At 54.5% G+C, this 19,256-nt stretch overlaps 1 protein-coding gene across 1 annotated transcript; it reads left to right on the forward strand.

Moving 5' to 3' along the window:
• The first annotated feature begins 440 nt into the window (after positions 1-440).
• LOC132243745 (uncharacterized) lies at positions 441-9,481 on the forward strand. The gene is made up of 13 exons (XM_059714135.1): positions 441-2,526; positions 3,072-3,790; positions 4,044-4,174; positions 4,488-4,616; positions 5,013-5,092; positions 5,246-5,348; positions 5,448-5,543; positions 5,734-5,841; positions 6,267-6,402; positions 6,824-6,918; positions 7,096-7,248; positions 8,011-8,158; positions 8,820-9,481. The coding sequence occupies exons 2-13, from the start codon at positions 3,073-3,075 to the stop codon at positions 8,951-8,953; spliced, it is 2,031 nt and encodes a 676-aa protein (XP_059570118.1). The 5' UTR covers positions 441-2,526; position 3,072; the 3' UTR covers positions 8,954-9,481.
• The last annotated feature ends 9,775 nt before the right edge of the window (positions 9,482-19,256 follow it).

Here is a 19,256-nt window from a genome sequence, read left to right on the forward strand (position 1 = left end):
GACTCCCTGTTAGTGCTGTATTGCAGTGGGTCGCCTCCTCTACGCTGCTAAGAAGCTGGATGGAGCCTGAGGGCCCCACCTGGAGTTGGGTCCGGGAGGTGTTTTGGCAGCAAGGCAATTTGCAGCAGGACCAGTGACGGGGTTTTGGGACTTCTAGGCCAGTCACTGGAGCCAGGCTGTGCGGGGTCTCCTGCAGGAGCAGCTGAGCGCGGGTTAGGGTCAGGTTTGGGACCAGGGTTAGGAGCAGGAAAGGGATAGAGGTGTCTTCCTGCTTGGAGTTGGTTGGTCTCCCGGAGATGTATTTAGGGCACAGTGGGAGAGGGCAGCCCACATGCACAAGCTGGACCCTAGAGCACCCCAGTGGGGCATGGACTGGGAGAGCTGCCAGCATTGGGGTTGGCATTTTGAGTGGCAGGGGCCTTTTGCGGCAGGGCTATTTTGGCACCTGGGGATGTATCGGCTGGTGTCTCCCATGCCACCTGTGGGTTTCCCAGGACAGGTCCTGTCAGGAGGTGTCTCAGGCGCTGCTTCCTGGGGTTGCTGAAGCAGGCTGAGCAAGGCTTTGGGGGCAGGGTTGGTGCATGGCCCTGTGCCTGGTCCCCGGTGTCTGTGCAAAGAAGGGAGCACAGAGCAAGCCCAGGGAGCCCAGCAGGGGTATAGCTGTGAGAAGGGCCCCGGTGCCATGCACACTGCTCCATGCAGTGCGCACGGCAAGCCTGTTTCTCGTGTTGGCACCGGTGAAAAACAAAGTAGTTATGGTAAAGTGGGAAACTGGGCATTTCCTCCCCCTGCCCTCAATTTGGGGGAGCACCTGGTCTGTCCTGAGCGACACCCATCCCCAGGCACGTGGACAGTGGCCCTGGGGGACATGGCGGTGCCGCGGGGGGCTGCGGCGCTGGGTGCGGGGTGGGGGGCGATGGAGCTGGTCCCCGGGCGTTGCCGCGGCAGCGTTCGTATCATCGCGGCGCCGCGGGATTCCAGGCAGTTGCCGGCGGAGGCTGGAGCGGTGCTGCCGGGCGCCCGGGGTCTGCACAGACGGGTAAGTCGGCTGCGGAGAGCGCTGCCCCTCTTGTGCCCCCGCCTGAGGCAACGCGGGTGTCGAGAGGAGGCCTCTTGCCCCAGGGGTTGTCAGAGTCAGACGTGAAAGAGCCGCGGGGCCGGCGCCCTCCTGCTCCTGGACGAGGTGTCCCAGGGGGATGCGGCCCGACGGGGTGGGATTTGCACCAGCCCCACCAGCGATGGGACCGGGAAGGGCAGTGGGACCCCATCCTGCAGGTTGTGTTCAGCCAAGAGCGGGCACCAGGTCTGCGCCTTTCCCTCGGGGGTGGTTTGTGCCTGTGTAAAGCCCGGAGGGAGGAAACGGAGCCGAGCCCGGCCGAGCTGCCCCAGCCCAGACACCTGGAGATGGGGTTTCTCCTCCTTTTTAATGAAGGGGAGAATTGAAGAACAAACCCATACCGATTAATTTATTCCTTGAAATCACAGTCCAGGGGGAAGAGTAAGTATTTCCTCCATGTTCATGTGATTTTTATGTCCCGTCTTGTTTCTGTTAGTAATCATCAGGCGCCGTTTGGAGAGCGACAGCAGAACCGGTTTCATGGAGGATTTCGCTCTGCGATCTCTCAGCCCGGAGTGAGCAGGTCAGGATCGGTCCTTGGGCAACGCTGCCGGAGACGCCGGCAGGGGTCGAGCTGGGAGGGGAGCGAGGGGCTCTTGTGCTTTCAGGCCTGTGGCCCGCGTCCAGAGAAACTGTGAAGCATCAAGACGGAGCCGACAGGACCCTGCCCTTGGCGTAAGGGGCTGAGTAACGCTCCCTGCAGTCATGTGTGTAGGGTGCAGGAGCTGGGCATGCTCTGGATGCCACCCCCTGCTGAGGCCATGATGAGAAATGTTTCTCCTTGAACTCTGCATGTTTTATCTCCAATCCAGAACATCATTTCTCACACCGGTGTCATACCTCTTCCCAAAGCTACCTGGGACAGGGCTCCCCTCCCCGCCAGGATGGCTGGAGCGCGGTGCACAGCCAGTGTGGACTGGACCCCGGTTACAATCCACTTAGAGCCACCAGTCTTGATGGCACAGAGCAGGACACTTGGTCTTTCCTGGGCACCAAAACGCATGGAGTAAAGCTGCAGGCACAAGCCAGTAGCGCCTGTGATGTGGAACAAGGCCAGCGCAGGGTGGCAGGACTTTCTGTTGGGTGGCAGGAAAGGGCCAGGAAGAGAAGATCAGGGAAGAAGAGGGGTCCTGTCATGGGCAAACAGAGACGGGACTAGGCGGGGGGGAGGAGAGGTGTAGTTTTGTTTTGGGGGAAGAGGCTGTGCACAAGGATGGCTTCCAACAGGATGACATAGTCCCTTTCAGGGGTAGGCGTCCCCCCATCGACGGCAGCGACTGCAGCTTGAGGCGGCGAGGGACATCCATCGGAGGAGAGGCAGGAGACCTTAGTCCAGAGCCGGAGGGAGGAGTGCGGCGTCACCAGGGCCTGTGAGCACCCGCCCAGCAGCGCTCCATCCCCCAGGGCAGGTGAGGGGCCTGCAGCGCCGTGGGGGCTTCCCGTCTCTGTGCAGGAACTGTAGAAACGGGCAGAAAATCCACCCCCTGCAATGTGGGCACTCAGCCCCTGGTGCTCCCTCACACCACTTCCAGCGGGTTGGAGACATCCCCAGGTGCTGAAGCTCCCCACCCCTCCCAGCCCAGCCAGTGCTGCCCAGACTGAGCGTGCAGGGAGCCCCAAGCCGTGGCGCTGCTGGCTCCTGCAGGTCCCAGGCAAATGGCCCCTGTCCTCCTCTCCTTGGCATTCCCAAATGCATGGGCACTCAGCCCATGGCCAGTCACGTGGGGTGAGAGGGGAGTAGAGGAGCAGGGAGCTGTGTGTCCAAACCAGCTGCAGGTCTTGGACCCTAAGACAAGGGCTCTCCCCACCTGCCAACCCTAGTGCCAGGGAGGCTGTGGATATGGCTGTAACCCAGGGTTCACCTGCCTGTGTCTTGGATGAGCAGAGGAGGGGGTGGATACGTGTGAAGGGGATGCTTTGAACCCCAGTGATAATTGCCCCTGTTGGGTGCCAGGATGGACAGGCTGCGGCAGGTGCTCAGGAGGAGGTCGGCCAAGGTGCTCTCCATGGGAGAGGAGAGCAGCAGGGAGCCTGGGCAGGAGGAGCGGGGCCCCACCTGCCGTGATGAGGAGGGGCCCATCAGGGCCAGGAGGTGGCTGTGCCCCATCTGCTGCCGAAGTAAACTGGCAGCTCCCAGCGGCAGGGGAAAGGAGGGAAAGAAATCAGCCACCTCCAAGTCCAGATGGAGGTGGCCATGGGTGCGCCTGGGCAGGCGGGAGCCAGCGCCATCACAGCTCCCGGCACCCGAAGAGCCGTGCAGCTCCCCTCCTGGGTCATGGGGCAGCCTGGAGCCCGGCCCTGCAGCCCCGCAGCAGGAGGCAGCCCCGTGCCAAGCCGGGGACGAGGGCCCAGCTGCCCTGGGGCAGGAGCTGAGCCAGGCCCACAGCAGCCCCTGCCCGAGCCGCAGCTCCTCCTGGGATGACTGGCACACGTCCCAGGAGTCCGGGAGCACCAGCCCCAGCACCAGCTCCTCCTCCTCCTCCTCCTCGGACTCTGAAAAGTCCCAAGAGGCCCAAAGCACCAGCACGAGCACGAGCAGCAGCTCCTCCTCGGAGGACAGCGATAGCTCGGAGGAGTCCAACACCACCAGTTCGACCAGCAGCTCCTCCTCGGAGGACTCCAGTAGCTCCCTGGAGTCTGGGACCAGCCCGGCCCCCGGTGCCACCTGCACAGGTGAGGGGAGCCGCTGGGGCCAGAGGTCTCAGCACCTTTCACTAAGCGAGGCCACTTGGACCCTCCATGGGGCCGGGCAGGGGGATCCTGGCCAAGGTGAGGGGGCTGAGCCGCACACCTCCCTGGCACGTCCTGGGGCAGACAGGGACCCTAGTGCTGGTGGTGGGAGCACGACACCATCTCTTCCCCCGACACCCACTTCCCTTCCCCTCAGGGGCACACGAGTGACCTCTCCCCTTTCCTCCATGTGCAGTGATTCCCAGCCCAGCTGGCGAGGAGCTGGAGGAAGAGGAGGAGGAAGAGGAGGAGGAGGAGGAAGATGGAAGGTCCCCGGAAGAAGCTGCCCTCCTCCTTGTGAAGAAACACCTGCAGGACCCCGGGGAGGTATGAAACTGCCCCAGCGGAGCCAGCACCCAGTCAGTCTTCCATTCCCCCATGCGGCCCATGGCAGGAGGTCACCCCCTGGGACCCAGAGCCCGCAAGGGAGCCCCGGGGTGCTGCTCGAGGTGGGTGTTTGTGAAGCCCAGCTGGGTCCCTCCCTCCACGGACACTGCCCTGCTCTTTACAACACCTGCCCCGAGGAGATGCATCTCAGCTCCGTGGGGGCAGAGGAGGCCTGAGTCCCACAGGGGGCTTGCGGAGGAGCAGGAGGCTCCTGGCTAAGAGCCTGCTTTAGCCCTGGTCTCGCTCCTGGTAGATGCTGGACGGGAAGGACAGGCAGCGCTTCCTGCTGGCCATCATCAGCCTGACCATCGCCGCGGACCAGAGCAGAGAGGTGGCTGTGGAGCTGGAGGACCTGAAAGCGGCCGTGCTGGAGAGGATCGTGGTGAGTAGCACGGGATGGTGTGGGGAGAGGGAAGGAGAGGAAATGTTGTCTCATGAGACCAGGAAGGAGGGGAGAGGTGGAGCGGGATGAGAGAGAGAATGGCAGGCGCGCCTTTTCCTGGGCATGACATGGGGGTACTAGATGAGGGAGATAGTGGTCGATTCCTGACCTGGATGTTGAGCGTTGGGCAATCCTGCATCTGGAGGGCAGGGGAGGGTGGGATCAGGAGAGGTTTGAGTGCCATGCTTGCAAGGCCGTGGGAGGCAGAGGGCCAGCCCAGCTGGGTGGGTGGGAGGGGGCTGGTTGGGATCCTGCTGCCTGCGCCTGCAGCACTCGGTGGTCTCCCGTGGGGGATGTGGCTGATCCTTACCTCCCCGTCCCCTTTGGGGCTCACAGGACCTGATGGAGACCATCTCAGTGGAGGGCGACCGAAAACACATCCTGGCGTACAGCATAGATGCCATCCGCTGCCTCAGGTACAGGGACCTCTGCCTGACTCTCCTGACTTTGCTGTGGGCCAGGGGGATCCCCACTGCTCAGGCCCAGCTTTCCAGGCTGTTTCCTGCCCACCCCAGTGCCACCGCCGCCCCACATAGCTCAATCTGACGCAGGCTCCTCTCTCCTCACAGCGACCCGAAGCTCAGCCTGGAGCCAGCGCTGGAGTCGCGCCTCCTGCGGGCCGCCGTGGAGAAGAGCTTCCTGGCCATAGGGCGTGAAACCCATAGAAACCAGGTAGGTGCCCCTGCCACTGCCAGGTCCCACAAGCCACCCCCTGGCAGGAGTGGCCCCAGGCAACGTGGCACTGACCCTCGGGTCTGCCTCCCCTTTCAGGTCGTGCAGCGACTGTACGAGGAGTACCTGGAGGGCCTGCTGTGCTGCGTCTTGTCCAGCGCCCCCAGCCTGGGCAAGCTCTACTCCATCTGGGAGGTGAGCACCGTGCAGAGGGGCTGGGCTCGGGCCGGGACAGCTCCTGCCCTGTGCACTGCAGCAAGCCTCTCTCAAAGCATAAGGAAGATGGTCAAGCCCGAGCTTGAAACCTGGCTCCTGAGGAGGAGGACCCCAAGGCTGCTGGGTTCAGCAGGGCATGTGCCCTCATCTTAACATCTTCCTCCCACAGCACTTTACATCGTGGACTGAGGCGCCGGATGCCCAGCACCGTGCACTGGGCATGAAGATCATGACCGGCGCCATTGCCTTTGCTGTGCAGCTCCTCCCACAATTTGAGGTCAGTGAGCCCCTTCCTTCCCCAGTGTCCTGGTCCCCTGCCTTTGCCAGGGCCCTCCTGGGAGAGTGGGGTCAAAGCTGGACAAGGAGCTTCACTCCAAGGCTTTGCTTCTGCCTCAGTGGTGCCCCTGACTCTTTACGGGTCTCTTTTCCATGGCCTGCTCTGGGCATGGTCAGCCCTGGACATGGGGCCTACTAGCCCTGGAGCATGAGGCACGGGGAGTGATCCTGGGGCCCCGAGCAAGTCCCTGGGCTGCAGGTTCCCATGGGAAGAGAGGGCTGTCATGCTCTGGCACTGTGGTCTCTGCCTTCCTGCCCTCGTGCTGGGTAATGCGGAGAGGTGGAGAGAGAGAACTGTGCCTGGGGATGTATTGGGGAAGGAAGGTGGGACATGCATGAACTGCCTGATCCTCTCCCCCTGCTTAGGGCTCCCCTGACATACTGGAGGTGGGGGACATGGCAGCCCGCCTGGGTCTGTCCATCAACAACCCGGAGGAGACCATCAGCTGCAAGGCCAGGGCGTGCATGTATTTGCTCGCTCAAATCCTCCTTCATCAGAGGGGTAAGGAGACCCAGCTGGAGTACAAGGCTCCGATGCCAGCAGTTTCCCTCCAAAAGCCTGGTCCCAGGTGCTGGGCCAGACGCTTTGTCTCCATCTGTCCATTCCCAACCTGGGAACAACTCAGGGTGTCGGCGTTAATGATTTGGGCCTCTTCACCTCAGCGCCGAGCTGTGGTACTGCAGCCTGTGCTAATGCACCCATCCTGGGTGTCTCATGCGGGAACCAGGGAGCCCATCCCCAGGCCCCCAGCCCAGACTGGTCCCAGGACACGTGGTGTCCATTGACTCCTGCAGAACAATGACCTTCCTGCTGGGGCCCTGCCCTTCATGGTGCCAGAAGGGCAGCCAGAGCCCCACTGGGTGGACATTGAGCACCAAAGCTAGGATGGCAGCTCAGAGCCATGTGTCTCCACTTGTCCTAGGCCAAGACATGCGAGGGGCAGAGGAGCTGCGGTGCAAGCGCCAGAACGATCAGAGCGAGGTCCAGAAGTACAGGGACCTGGCGAGAGTGGGAGAGGTGAGGATGGTGTGTGTGATGAAGGGGTTCGGAGAAAGGCTTGGTGCTTGTCTCCAGCTGGCAGGGGTCTTCCTGCGGTGGGTTACAGCCTTGCAAGTGTCCAGGGCAATGTGGTGCCAGCCCCAGAGATAGAGCCTGTGTGTGGGTTGTAGCCAGCCTTGTGTTCTCCTGTTTCAGGGGCTGAGAAAGATCTTGCTGGAGGAGCAAAGGAGAGCTTTCCTGCAGAGGGCCCTTCATGCAGTTCGCAATGGACCGATGCACATCAGCCAAGCTGGGCTGGTTTTCCTGTATGCAATCTTGGGGGAAGCCGGCCGCTTGATGGGGCACAAGGTCAGCAGCCACGTTGGGGAGTGCGGGGAGGGAGGAGAGTGAGCTCACAGCCCCTTGGCTCTGTTCCACGTAAAGTTGCTGTCGTCCCATCACGACCTGTTGTGTGGGGACAACGTGGAGCAGAGAGAGGTCACTACACACTGGAGTCTGAACTCTAGCTCACGGTGGGATCCATTTGTACTTCGCAGACTAACTCAATTAGTGACCTGCCCCTGTCTGTAAGGTGCAAATCTCCCTTGCCTTCTGAGCAAACTGGCCTTGAGGAGAACGGGAGGCCTGCCAAGTGCCTTGGAGAAAGGAATGAATTAATCTGCCTAGGCAGGATGGCACCAGCCTGTCCTTTGCACATGTCATGCCCCTGAGGGTCAAGGTCTCTTGCCAGGCCCAAAGATACACAGCGTGTTCCCTCAGGACAAGCTTCCCATTCCCAGTCTGCAGTCAGGAGTCTTTAGGAGGTGCACAGGTCCCCGCATGGCTCCATTTCTTCTCCTGCCCACGATCCTGTGCTTGCTCTAGGGAGAACGGAGGATTCAGGCACTTGGCGCTGCTGATCTGCCCCATTGCCCAGAGCCCTGAGCTGCCACCCTCTGTCTTTACCGCTATTCTCAGAAAAATGTTGCTCAAGGAACCTGCCCCCCATTTCCCTGAGCTGTTGCCAAGACCCCTTGGTTTCAGTCCAATCCCTGCCCCATGACCCCTCCCCACATCCCCTGTCCTTTCTGGGTGTAGGACAGGCTATGACCAGCTCTTGTACCTCTGCAGGAGAAAGAAATCCCCATCAGGGTCCTGAATAAGGTCTTCATTATCACCTACCTGAAGGAGCTGCCTAAAGATCTGCAAGGGCACAGCCTGCTGGTCACCTCCTCCAGCGCCATCGCCTCTCTCCAGCCGCCCACACTTGCTCCTGCAGGTACTGTCCTGTCCCCTCTGCCGCTGGGGAGCAGGGAGCAGTGGGAAGGGAGGGGGAGGCTCTTGGCACTAACACAAACCTGCTCCCTGCCGCGTGTGGGCAATTCTCCCCTCTGCCCTACAGAGTCCTGTCCTAGGATCCGTCCTCCGCAGGTCTTTCCTTTCTTTCCTCTCAATGGCAGGAGCCTTTCCTCGTGCCCTGCTGCCCCCGGGTAAACCTGCCCTCTGCCCCGGGTGGCATGGGTGGGCCTGGAGGGTGTTGCCATCTTTCATGAAGGAGCCCCGGGACCTGTCCCAAGTGGCTGAGCCACCCCAGGACAGGGGGGACCCTCTGCCTCCTGTTAAAGGCTGCTGTCACTCCCACAGTCGGAGACCTGCTTTCCCTTGCTTGTAGCTCTCTCAACCATGGTCTTTTTGGGGCTGGGGTTGTCCATTCAGAGCATCTACCTCATCTTGAACGTGGCTGGGCAGTGATGCCTAAAGATGTTCAGCTTCTTCCAGGCAGGAGGCTAAGCACCATCTATTTTTTTTCCCCTCATTCAAATGTTCAGGCCTTTGTGTCCTGGGAAAGCTCCCAGTCCCCACTTCCTCACATCGCAGCCTTGTATCATGGTCCGAATGCATGGATTTAATCTTCTGCTGCTTTTTCTTACGCTGCGTAGCAACACCTGCAGACCACCTCAACCCTGACAGCACCTCCATGAGAGAAGATGACCTCCCCAACCTCACCGGGAGCCCGATGGCTACAGAGAAAAGCTGCAACAGCGCTGAAGCCACCACACACGTCACCGACTGACAAGTCATCATCCAGTCTGAGCCGTCCGCCACAGCCAAGTCAGCCTCTGCAAGAGGAGCAGCCTGAGAAACCCTCGTGGTGAAGAACTTGAATATCTTCCAGACCAGCTCTGCAAAGGGCTGGGGAAAGACCAGGCACCATGAGTTTGTAGTGCCCAGGTTGCCAAGTGGAGGATGCTCTTGTTGTGTGGATGGCATTTTGTGACCCCTGCCTCAGGGCTTTGGCCGGTCGCCATTTGGGGCCAGGAAGGAATTTTTTCCCCCTTCATTTATGGAACCAACTTCGGGGGGTTTTTCGCCTTCCTCTGAGGCATCGGGACATAATCAGACCATCCCGGCGTCTGTTGTGTTAGTAGCCTGTCCTTGAATCCATCGAGAGCCATTCAGGGAGTGAAGAGAGCAAAGGCATAAACCACGTGCACTGTTGAACATAGATTTAGTGTAATGTGTCATGTTGAACATAGATGTTATAGAAACTAAGAGGAGATGTAGGATAATAAAGTTAAGCTTTAGTTTTCTTTTCTTATAAGTGTTGGTGTTCATCTCAAATTCCTGTGTGAAATACAAGCTCATGACATGCAAGGTAAGAAAGAAGACAAGATGATCCATTGCTGTAGAGAACAGGGTCTACAACACACAGGAGAAACCTGGCATGTTTAGCTCAGAAAGTCAAGGTCGAGCTGCCTGAGAAACTGCTAATACTGTTCAAAGGGAAACCACCTTTATTCCTCAACAAGTCAACGCTGGGTGGTCAGGGAGGCGTTTCAAGAAAGTTGTAACGGGAAAAGTTCTCTCTGCTCCAGGTTGCCGAGGTGCTTTTGGTAGATGTGATATCTCTTAGGAGATATAGTTGGAAAAAATGTTCTTTGTAAGCTTTTGGGCACAAACACCCACTGCCACAACCAATAACTGTTCTCTAGCTTGGAGTTTGTCAAGACCAGAGGGAGAAATAGAAGAGAGATGGGGATGGGGAGTATGTTTCAGGAGCAATGGCTTTGTGGTGCTGAAGGCACTCAATGGGAAGGGAAGGACCCAGCTGTGAATCCCAGCTGGAACGCAGATTTCTCCAGAGTCTTTTCATTGGAATAAGCAGGGCCCTTTGCTACGCAGTATATTTTTCTGGTGAAAGTACAATGTGTACAAATGGGCCCTTGTAACAGGCTTCTCTGAATAGCAGGGGACAACCCCCTGCCTGCCCCACTCCCCCTGCGTGATCCATGGAGCCCATTCCAGGCTAATATTTGTACCAAGTCACTGGAGTCAAGATCTCTCAGTCATGGGGGCTGTGGGGTTTCTGGGGTTTTGAGCTGTGTTTGTTTGGTGTGGGTTGGGAAGACCCAGCTCTGTATCCATGCTGCAGCACAGGGAGCTTCCCAGTCTTTTCCACTGGAATAAACAAGGCCCTTGGGAATAAACCCACTTAGCCCCCCCCCGGCACTCAGGGCTAGATCTGGCTTGCAGGGATCCGCGCAGTCTGGATCCAGACCCCCGCCTGCAGTTGTGGGAGCAGTGGCACCCGTGGTCGGAGCAGATCGGCGTCAGCTCAGGGAGCCTCAGGGATTCACGCAGCCGTCAGTCACCCCCCAGCGCTGCAGCACACGTCCATGGCGGCTCCGCACCCTGCAATTCAATGGCGGTTCCTCATCTTGTCCCACCCCAAATCCCTGGCCCCTCCAGGAGCCCTGCAGACCACAGGACATGGCTCTGGGGACTGGATCCAGCTCACCGGCCGTATTTTTGACACCCTGCTAGGAGCTGTTCTCACCAAGCTTTGAGTCACTGCTTTGGTTCTTATTGACGCCTCTCTCCTCTTCCCCCTTGTCCCACATGCGACCCCCAGACCTGGTTATGGCTCCCAGTACTACTCACACTGACACTGTACAAAAGACAGCATCCCTGCCTAACTCTGTTGCTTTTCCCTCCTTCAGCGTCCCTGGGACATTTCCTCCCAGCGTTGCACTGGGAGCTCCTGGCTGCTTGTTTGCCCCCCTGACCTCAAGCACGTGTTCACAGTCACTGCTCTCGTGTGACATGTGAGGAGCAGGGGTTCAATGCCCACCCAGCCCCCTTCAAGACCCAGGACACCCAAAAGAAGGGAACGGAAAAGCTTGCAGTTGGTATCCAGGCCCGTGCAAAATCTCTGCTATGCTGCTATGTTTTCCCAGCACATTTGCACTGGTCCAGACAGATGGTGAATGAGCACAGGGAACAGTCCTCTGTGTGAGGCAGCTCAGCAAATGCATGGCACACCGCGCACCAGCCTCCCACACCGACCGGAGCCTGCAAACACTTTCTCATCTCCTCAGGCGCAGCAGCCTTGCCCTGGGCTCCCCGGCACGGTGGGTGTGATCAGTGTTGGTTGGGGAGGAGGAGGACGTCGTCGCTGAGGTGCTGCAATGTCCTGACACGGGAATTATATCCCTGGGTGCACATTCACCCCAGCCCCATGGAGGGGCTCTGCCTGCCCCAGGGATGTGCTAGTGCCCAGCCTGACACCTCGGGGCCACAAGTGATGTCCAACCAGCCCAGCTCAGCTGGGACTGATAGCGGCTCTCAGCCCGGCTAACAGAGGCTGGACTCGCTGGACATGACATGTGTGTCTTGGGGTCTCAATCCCGTGTCTCCCAGCACAGGGGCACTCCCTGGCGCTGCACTGAATGGCCGTGTGTCCCAGTGTGGCACTGGCATCTGAACCTCTCATAACAGGCTGTGCTGAGGGGATGTGGAAGGGGAGACTGGAGCCTGAGACTCTTTTCCTCCGAGGAGCAAACAAGAAGGGCCCTGACAAAAGCTTGGCACGTGATGCACATGGGGCTGCGGCTACGTGGCCCAGCCCTGCCCTAAGGAGGGCCCTGCCTGGATGCCAACAGCCCACGGCAAGCAGCTTGTCAGGGCGAGGGGTTGTGGGGTGGGGGAGATCCCCCAGGGAAACTCCAACTAGCAGCTGCAGAAGTGCTTGCCCTGCTGCTCCACGTGCCATGGGGCCAGCTGTGCTGCTGGGCTTGGCCTCACCCTGTGCTGCGTGGCACTGGCTGCACTGGTTCTTCAATTGAGTCCCTGCAAAGAGGATTTCTACGGAGGAGCTGAGCCCCAGGGGTTGGGTGTAGCAAACATAGCCAACGTTTGGCTGAAACTGGGCATCCAACATCATTTTCCAACACTGTACGAGATCTGCAGTATGAGACTTACGGGGTGGTCAAACACTGGAACCAGCTACCTAGAGCAATCAAAAATTGATTGCTTATTCCCAGTTCCCTATTTCTTACTCCCAGTGCCCAGTTCCTTTTTCAAAGCTCATTGAGACCTAATAAAAGCTTGTTATTAATGAATTTAACATCTGAAACAGAGAGAATGTCATTAGCTATGCACATTTACTAATTAATATTGATAAAAATATTCTGCATCAAGTACAGAGCCCTAAATGATGGGTAGGTTTAAATGGGATTATGGGGCAAAATCCATTTTGGGACACCTCAGACTTCCTGTTGACTCCACTGAGGGACTGCCCTTGACATCTGTGACCAGAGACTTGCCTGGCTCAAAGCGTGGTTTGGCCGTCCCAGGCTGCCAATTGACAGCAGGCTAGCCACTGTGCTAAGTAGATGGACCTGAAAAAGGACCTGGATTTGGGGCTGGGATTATACCTAGATATCCTGTTTTGGGCAACCTCATGGCACATCTCTGTGCCACTGGGGAACTCTTCTGGACATCTCTGACCAGAGACTTGCCCGGGCCAAATGTGGTTCGGCCATGGCAGGCTGCCAATTTACAGCCCCCTGCATTGAAATGGGATTATTTGGGTGCACAAATTTCTCCATGTGGGTAAACTGAGAAAAGCCACTGCCCCAGGGCGCTGGGAGCTCCTCCTGCAGGGATGCACGATATGAGTGCTGCTAGATTTGCAAACACCTACGTGAGTCCAGATAAACCCAGAGATTTTCACTAGGAGTCCACAGTGTGCAAAACATTTGACTGTTTGGAGTCTTCCTGAGTTCTTTGCAACTCAAGAATTGCTCCGTTGCTTTGTTCGAGTCCAACAGTGACTGAAAGCTGAGAGCTGGCGTATCATGCCATTAATTGAATGTGTGGCCAGGCATCCCTGACTCTTGCAGCCCTGTCAGGTAATCTGGGCTCTCAGCGTTGGGGGAACACCGTGCTGCAGATCATCATGGTGTGGATCAGCACTAGATCACCTGACAGGGCTCTCAGCTGTGGGAGCTTGCTACTGGACACACCGGGCTTCCTCTGCATCAGCACTGATGCTCGATCCCACAATTATACCTTCTACTCTGCATGTGGCATGGCTAGAAGCACAGTTGTGTGGCTTGTGCAACAGATGTCCTTGTGCCTTTACTGAACATCTGGCAGGGGTCTTTTGGTCAGTTGGCAGCAGCAGTGGACTCCACATCCTGGGTTAGGAACAGAGGCTCCTTGTACAAAACCCAATGAGGGGTAGGAGATATTGAATACAATCTACAACAGGCAGCACTGACCAGAGAGCTGTTGAGGGACAGCGAAGCATTGAGTCTGCCCTCCTGAGCGCTCTCATCAGCTCCCAGGTCATTGTGCTGGCCATTGTGGAGTCCACTCCATGTCTCTCAGTATAGAGAGAGCCCCTCACTCTGGTTGGCTTTTACAGGCTAGAGCCCATTGCTGCAGGTTGGTGTCTATGTGCTTTGGAAGGAAGGGAGCAGAGGTCAGTCTTGTGAGTAAAAGAGGGCCAGACGTGGTGGCCAGACATGGTTCCAGCCCTTTGCCCCTTTTGTCCAATAGTTTCCTGGTCTTGCAGCACCTACCCTGGGTGTGGGAGACCATGGTTACATTCCCTTGTCTGCCTGTTCATTGAAATAAACCAAACTAAATATTTTGAAGTCCTGTTTTTTTCCCCAAATAAAATAAACTCAGGAAACAAAAAACTTTTTTTTCCCCATTGCATTCCTCTTCATTTAGTAAGTTTGTTTTAATTGAATGATGGTATAATAAAACCCAGGAGAGGACCAGCAAGTTGCAAGCTGCTTTTGCCTTTGACTATTAACTTTTTTTTCAATGAAATGCTATAGGGATTCAAAGCCAGTTTTGAAATAATTTTTCAGTGAAATCATAAGCTTCACAGTTTATGCAAAGATCAGTGAAACAGAGAAGAGAATGAATCTCTTTTAAACCTGGGTTCTTTGCCGAGGAAAAACAAGAGAAGTATCGTAATTGCAGAGATTGACATACGGTGACTTAAACGACGATAAACCAGCTTCCCATGTGCTTTTAATCTGATCAAACTAAAAGTTAAAAATGTTACTTTATGTTCATATTCTTTTCAAACAGAATGTAGAAATGTAGTTGGTTATGTCTTGCTATTCAATTTTAATTTACTGGTGTGTCTAGTAGCATCCTGCTTAATTTCTCATTTTTAATTATTATAATTTTTTCTTGAACTGCGGAATGTGATTGGCATCCAGGCAAAGCTTTTCACAAGTAAAGAAAGCTTTAGCAATGTGTGAGGACCATTTTCTCCTTAGCCTGAAGGATTAATTTATGAAGATCTATTGTCTGGTACATCTGGATCATGAATTTTGGTAGCTGAAGGAACGATCCTGCTCTCTTAGGTGGAAAAGGAGAATGAAGGCAAGTGGCATTTCCTATGAGCTTTGTTGGCATGAAAATACCAGATTGAGGGGTGTAGACATTGAACAGCAAGGGTAGAGAAGAAACAAATCGTTGGCATTAGTGAAGATGAGGGACAGAATACAAGCCTATCTCCAAGTATTGGTATTTAGTATAGGTTTTCTTTGTGACCCTCTTGCTCCATAACTGTCCCCTCGTCCACATCCATAATTGTCCTCCTTCCTCTCCTGCAGCTGGTACTGGCTACAGTTGGAGGCAGGCAATCAGATAAGGTAGATCAGTAGCTTGGTACAATTTGGGAATCCCTGTGCTCCTGCAAATAAGTAGTGAGGAGCTGGAACGGGCGGATGACTGGTCTAATCCAGAAAGAAAGGGCAAGGGGAGATGGATAGTGCTGGAGTGAATAAGCACTGGAGTGAGTTTCAGTACTGAATCCAATGGAGTGTATGTCCTTCATTAGCGGGTCTTCCATTGAGCGGCCAGCTAGTCTGATTTATGTTGCTGTTCCTTGTGACCACTGCGGTGCCTCTCTGCTCTACTCAGCATCCTGTTAACAGTTTTGTGTACTTAGGTGTGTTTCTGCCCAACTGCAATCCTACATCGTGGGTCAGAGTCAGTGAGAAGTGATGAGTGCATTGATTCACATCACTGTGCCAAGGGAGCCATGACCTAGCTGTTTCTGAGACAGGTTTGCAGCTGCTTTGGGTCAGTGGAGAAATGTAGGGACCCCTGAGGGGAACAGGGAAGTGGCTCCACTTTGGTTTGCTGTTGACCATCCCAGCAATGGAGTTAAGACTGTCAAAGTGGAGATGTCTTTAGGGAATGATCTGCTTAAAAGCATGGAAAGACTGCAAGACTATAGCAGGTCCGAAATACTCCAGTAGCAGTTGCCGCATCTGCATGTTCCCGGGACTGCGCATTTGGTACTGCACAGTTCTGGCAGTGCACGGTTACTTTTAGATGCTATGTTGCTGTAGCAATGAGCTACGGTGGTGTAGGTGACCACTATGGCGATGTAGCATTGGCATCACGGTTTGTGCCTGCCAATGCTGCATTGCCATAACTCGTCACAACAATGATGTAGTGTCTCATGTAGTCACTCCCAGGTAGTCTGGGTTTTTTTTCCTTCAGCAGTAAATAGCTGTACCGGTGCATGGGATTCTTCCCTCCTAAGTGCAGGACCTTGCATTTGTCCTTGTTGAATCTCCTGAGAGTCCATTCAGACCTATTCTCCAATTTGTCTAGGGAACGTGTAGATGAAACGGGGGTTTACTTCATCCGAAATTTAAGTGGTGGGTTTTTAGAAACGCCGCTTCAATGTAGGGCAAAGTAAACCCCTGTGTCGTGTACACCCATGTCTTACCTGCCTCTCTGGCGGTGGGTAGTGGAAGGCGAGCTGCTGGTGGGTGGAGAGGTCCCTGGGTTCGGGGGGGGCGAGGGGCAGGGCTAGTGCTTCCCTCTGTGGCAGTGGCGGCCCCCCCCCAGGCAGCACCTGCTTGTGGGCACCCGGCTTGGGCGGTCCTGGGGCGCACCACGGCCGCAGAGGGAGGGATCAAGTGCCTGCACAGCTCATGCAGACAGGCAAGCTCCAGCGGGAAAAAACAAAGAAGATCAGGCTCGCCACTTTTTTTTTTCTTTGATGGAGCCTGCCTTTCCAGACTGCTGCGAGGCTGCCTGCATGGGCTGCCTGCACAGGTCCTGAGCCGCACAGAGCCCGGTGCTTCTCTCCACAGCTGTAGGGCAGCAAACTAAAACTCTTCAGATGTGTTTTAGTTTGCTGTGCCCCAAAATAATTTAATGCACATTATGCCTCTGAATGTGCTACAGCGGCTGGAATTAATGTGCAATACGCTGCCAATGCATGCAAACACCAGCGCCATTGAAGTGGTACAAAAGCATTTAACTCACCTTCAAGTGTTGTGCACACATGCCTCTTGTTTCATCTACACACACCCTAAGTCACTCTGAATCCTAGCACTACTACCCTCCAGGACATCTACTGCTACACACAGCTTTGTGTCATCTGCAAGCTTGCTGAGGGGGCACTCTATGGCATCTTCCAGGTTGTTGATGAAGGCATTGAACAAAACCAGCCCCAGGACCAATCCCTGGGCCACTCCACTTGATACCAGCTGTAAACTAGACATTGAGCCACTGAGTACTACTCTCCAGGCAGTTTTCTACTCACCTTACAGTTCATTCATTTCACCTGTACTTCCTTAGTTTGCCTGCAAGAATGTTATGGGAGGCTGTATCAAAAGCCATGCTAAAATCAAGGTACACCACATCCATTGGTCTTCCTGCATCCACAGAGCCAGTCATCTCATCAGAGAAGGCCATCAGGTTGGTCAGGCATAAATTGCCCTTGGTGAATCCATGCTGACTGTTCCTAATCACCTTCTTCTCCTCCAAGTGCTTAGAAATGGATTCCTTGAGGATCTGCTCCATGATATTTCCAGGGACTGAGGTGAGGCTGACTGGTCTGTAGGCCCCTGGAGTCTCCTGCTTTTCCCTATTCTTTAACATGGGCACTATGTTTGCCCTTTTCCAGTCACGTGGGACCTTTTTTGATAGCCATGAGTTTTCAAAGCTGATGGTCAGTGGCTCTGCAGTCACATCAGCCAACTCCCTCAGCAACCACGGATGAGTCCCATCTGGCCCCACTGACTTGTATATGCTCAGGTTTTCTAAATAGTCCCTAACCTGTTCTTTCACCACAGTTGGCTGCTCACCTCCTCTGCAAACTGTGCTGCCAGGTGCAGTAGTCTGGGAGCTGATCTTGCCCGTGAAGACTGAGGTGAAAAAGGCATTGAGCAGTTCAGCCTTTTCTGCATGGACCTCGACACAGTTCCAGTGTAACTTCTTATCTGATGCTTGCTGGAGCTCAGGGCACAACTGGATGCCTAATGGATGCCTTTTCTGCATCCTTTTCTGCATTTGGTGAGCATATAACCTTGGGAGCAGAATTAATGTTTGGGTCCCATTGCCATTTGTACAATCGTTTAAAATTGACATGAGGGAGCCAGCCGAAAACCATCTAAGGCAGAACTGTTAAGTTGCAGCTCCTGCTTTTCCTCTTAATCCCTCCAGATTCACTTTTTGCTTTTTGGCATGTCATCTTGTTATTCCCCCTTTCATTGACTGAATAGGAGTGTAGGATCTTGTTGGATATGAAAACAGACGCGTTACATACAAAGAGGTGCTAAAACAGGTCACAAACCCTTTAGGGCTTTTGATGTTTGACGTAAGACTGAATTCCATGGAGACATACAGGATTTTACATGCAGTCGCACCCTCAGCTACTAGACTGGGAACCATCCCAGGAACAGCAGATTGTTTCATGCCTACAGGTAGGACCTGATGCTGAGTTCCTTTGATTGTCTGTGGTTGAATTAAAGCTCTTCAAATCCAATTCTGCTAGGTGTTATCAAGCAGGGAAATGAATTCCTAAAAAGTATTCTAGTGCTGGAGAATATTCAAAAATGCCCTGGTGTGAATACCTGCCTCCAGGCTGCTCATTTCATTGCATTCTTGGTGTATTACGTGTGAAGCAGTGTCATAAAACAAGGAGGATTACTGAGTGAAAATGATATGGTAATTATTGCTGGCATCAATATGTGTGAGATCACATACCTCACAAGTCTGACTCCCAGCTTATTTTGAAATGTGCCTAGAGCTCAGGCCTCTCACTTCCGGAGAAAATGCTCTAACAACTGGCCCATGGTGGGAGGGGTGATGGTAAGCAATGGTAGCTTAGGGCCTATTCATTAGAAGACATAAAAAAGACACGACAAGCTCAGACCAGTGCTTTTGCTAAGCAGTTTTTGCTCTGCAGTGACAAACCAGTATGGGAAATACAGAAATTCAACTTGGGTGACTAGGGGATGAAGACATGCAGGAGATGAGAATGGATGAAGTTCATGGAGGCAGCCCGGCATCTCTAGGGCCCAGAGATCTCAGTTACTTACTTAAAAGGGAAATTCAGAAAGAAAGCCGAAGTCCAGAAAGGGACTTAAATGTCTTGATGTTGAGCTGTAAAGTGCCTGACTTTGGTCTCTGCCACATGTTACACTTAAGACATGATTCACTAGTTTATCACATCTTAACTTGTTACCGGTTGCATGTTAAAGAAATTAAAGGCGTCACAAAACAAGGAATGAACCACAATATAATGCCACAAAAATGTGTAATAATGATATGGTTGGTTCCTATCATGCCATTAATTGAATGTGGATTTCACACTGTGGGTTAGGAATGGAGGTTCCTTGTGTAAAACATGGTGAGGAGTAGGAAAATGAAAGCTCAAGTCCAGAAAGGGACTTACGTGTCATGATGATGAGCTGTAAAGTGCCTGGCTTAGGCCTCTGCCACATGGTATACTTAAAACATGATTCACTAGTAAATCACATCTTAAGTTGTAACTTGGCTGTATTTAATAGCACCGTAAATCAAGGAATAAGGCACAACGTTATTCCGCAAAAAATGTGTAATAACTTGATGATACACCAGGCTCCCCCTCCATTGTTAATTTTGCATGATGGGGTCTGATGTTCAATCCCACCATCACACCTTCTGCCATGCATGTGTGTCATGGGAAGAAGGGTGATTGTGTGGCTTGTACATCAGGTGCCATTGTGCCTTGACCTAAACATCTGGCAGGGGTCTTTTGGTTAGCTGGCATCAAT

The sequence above is a fragment of the Alligator mississippiensis genome, chromosome 11 (genome assembly GCF_030867095.1).
Source record: "Alligator mississippiensis isolate rAllMis1 chromosome 11, rAllMis1, whole genome shotgun sequence".
NCBI lineage: Eukaryota > Metazoa > Chordata > Crocodylia > Alligatoridae > Alligator > Alligator mississippiensis.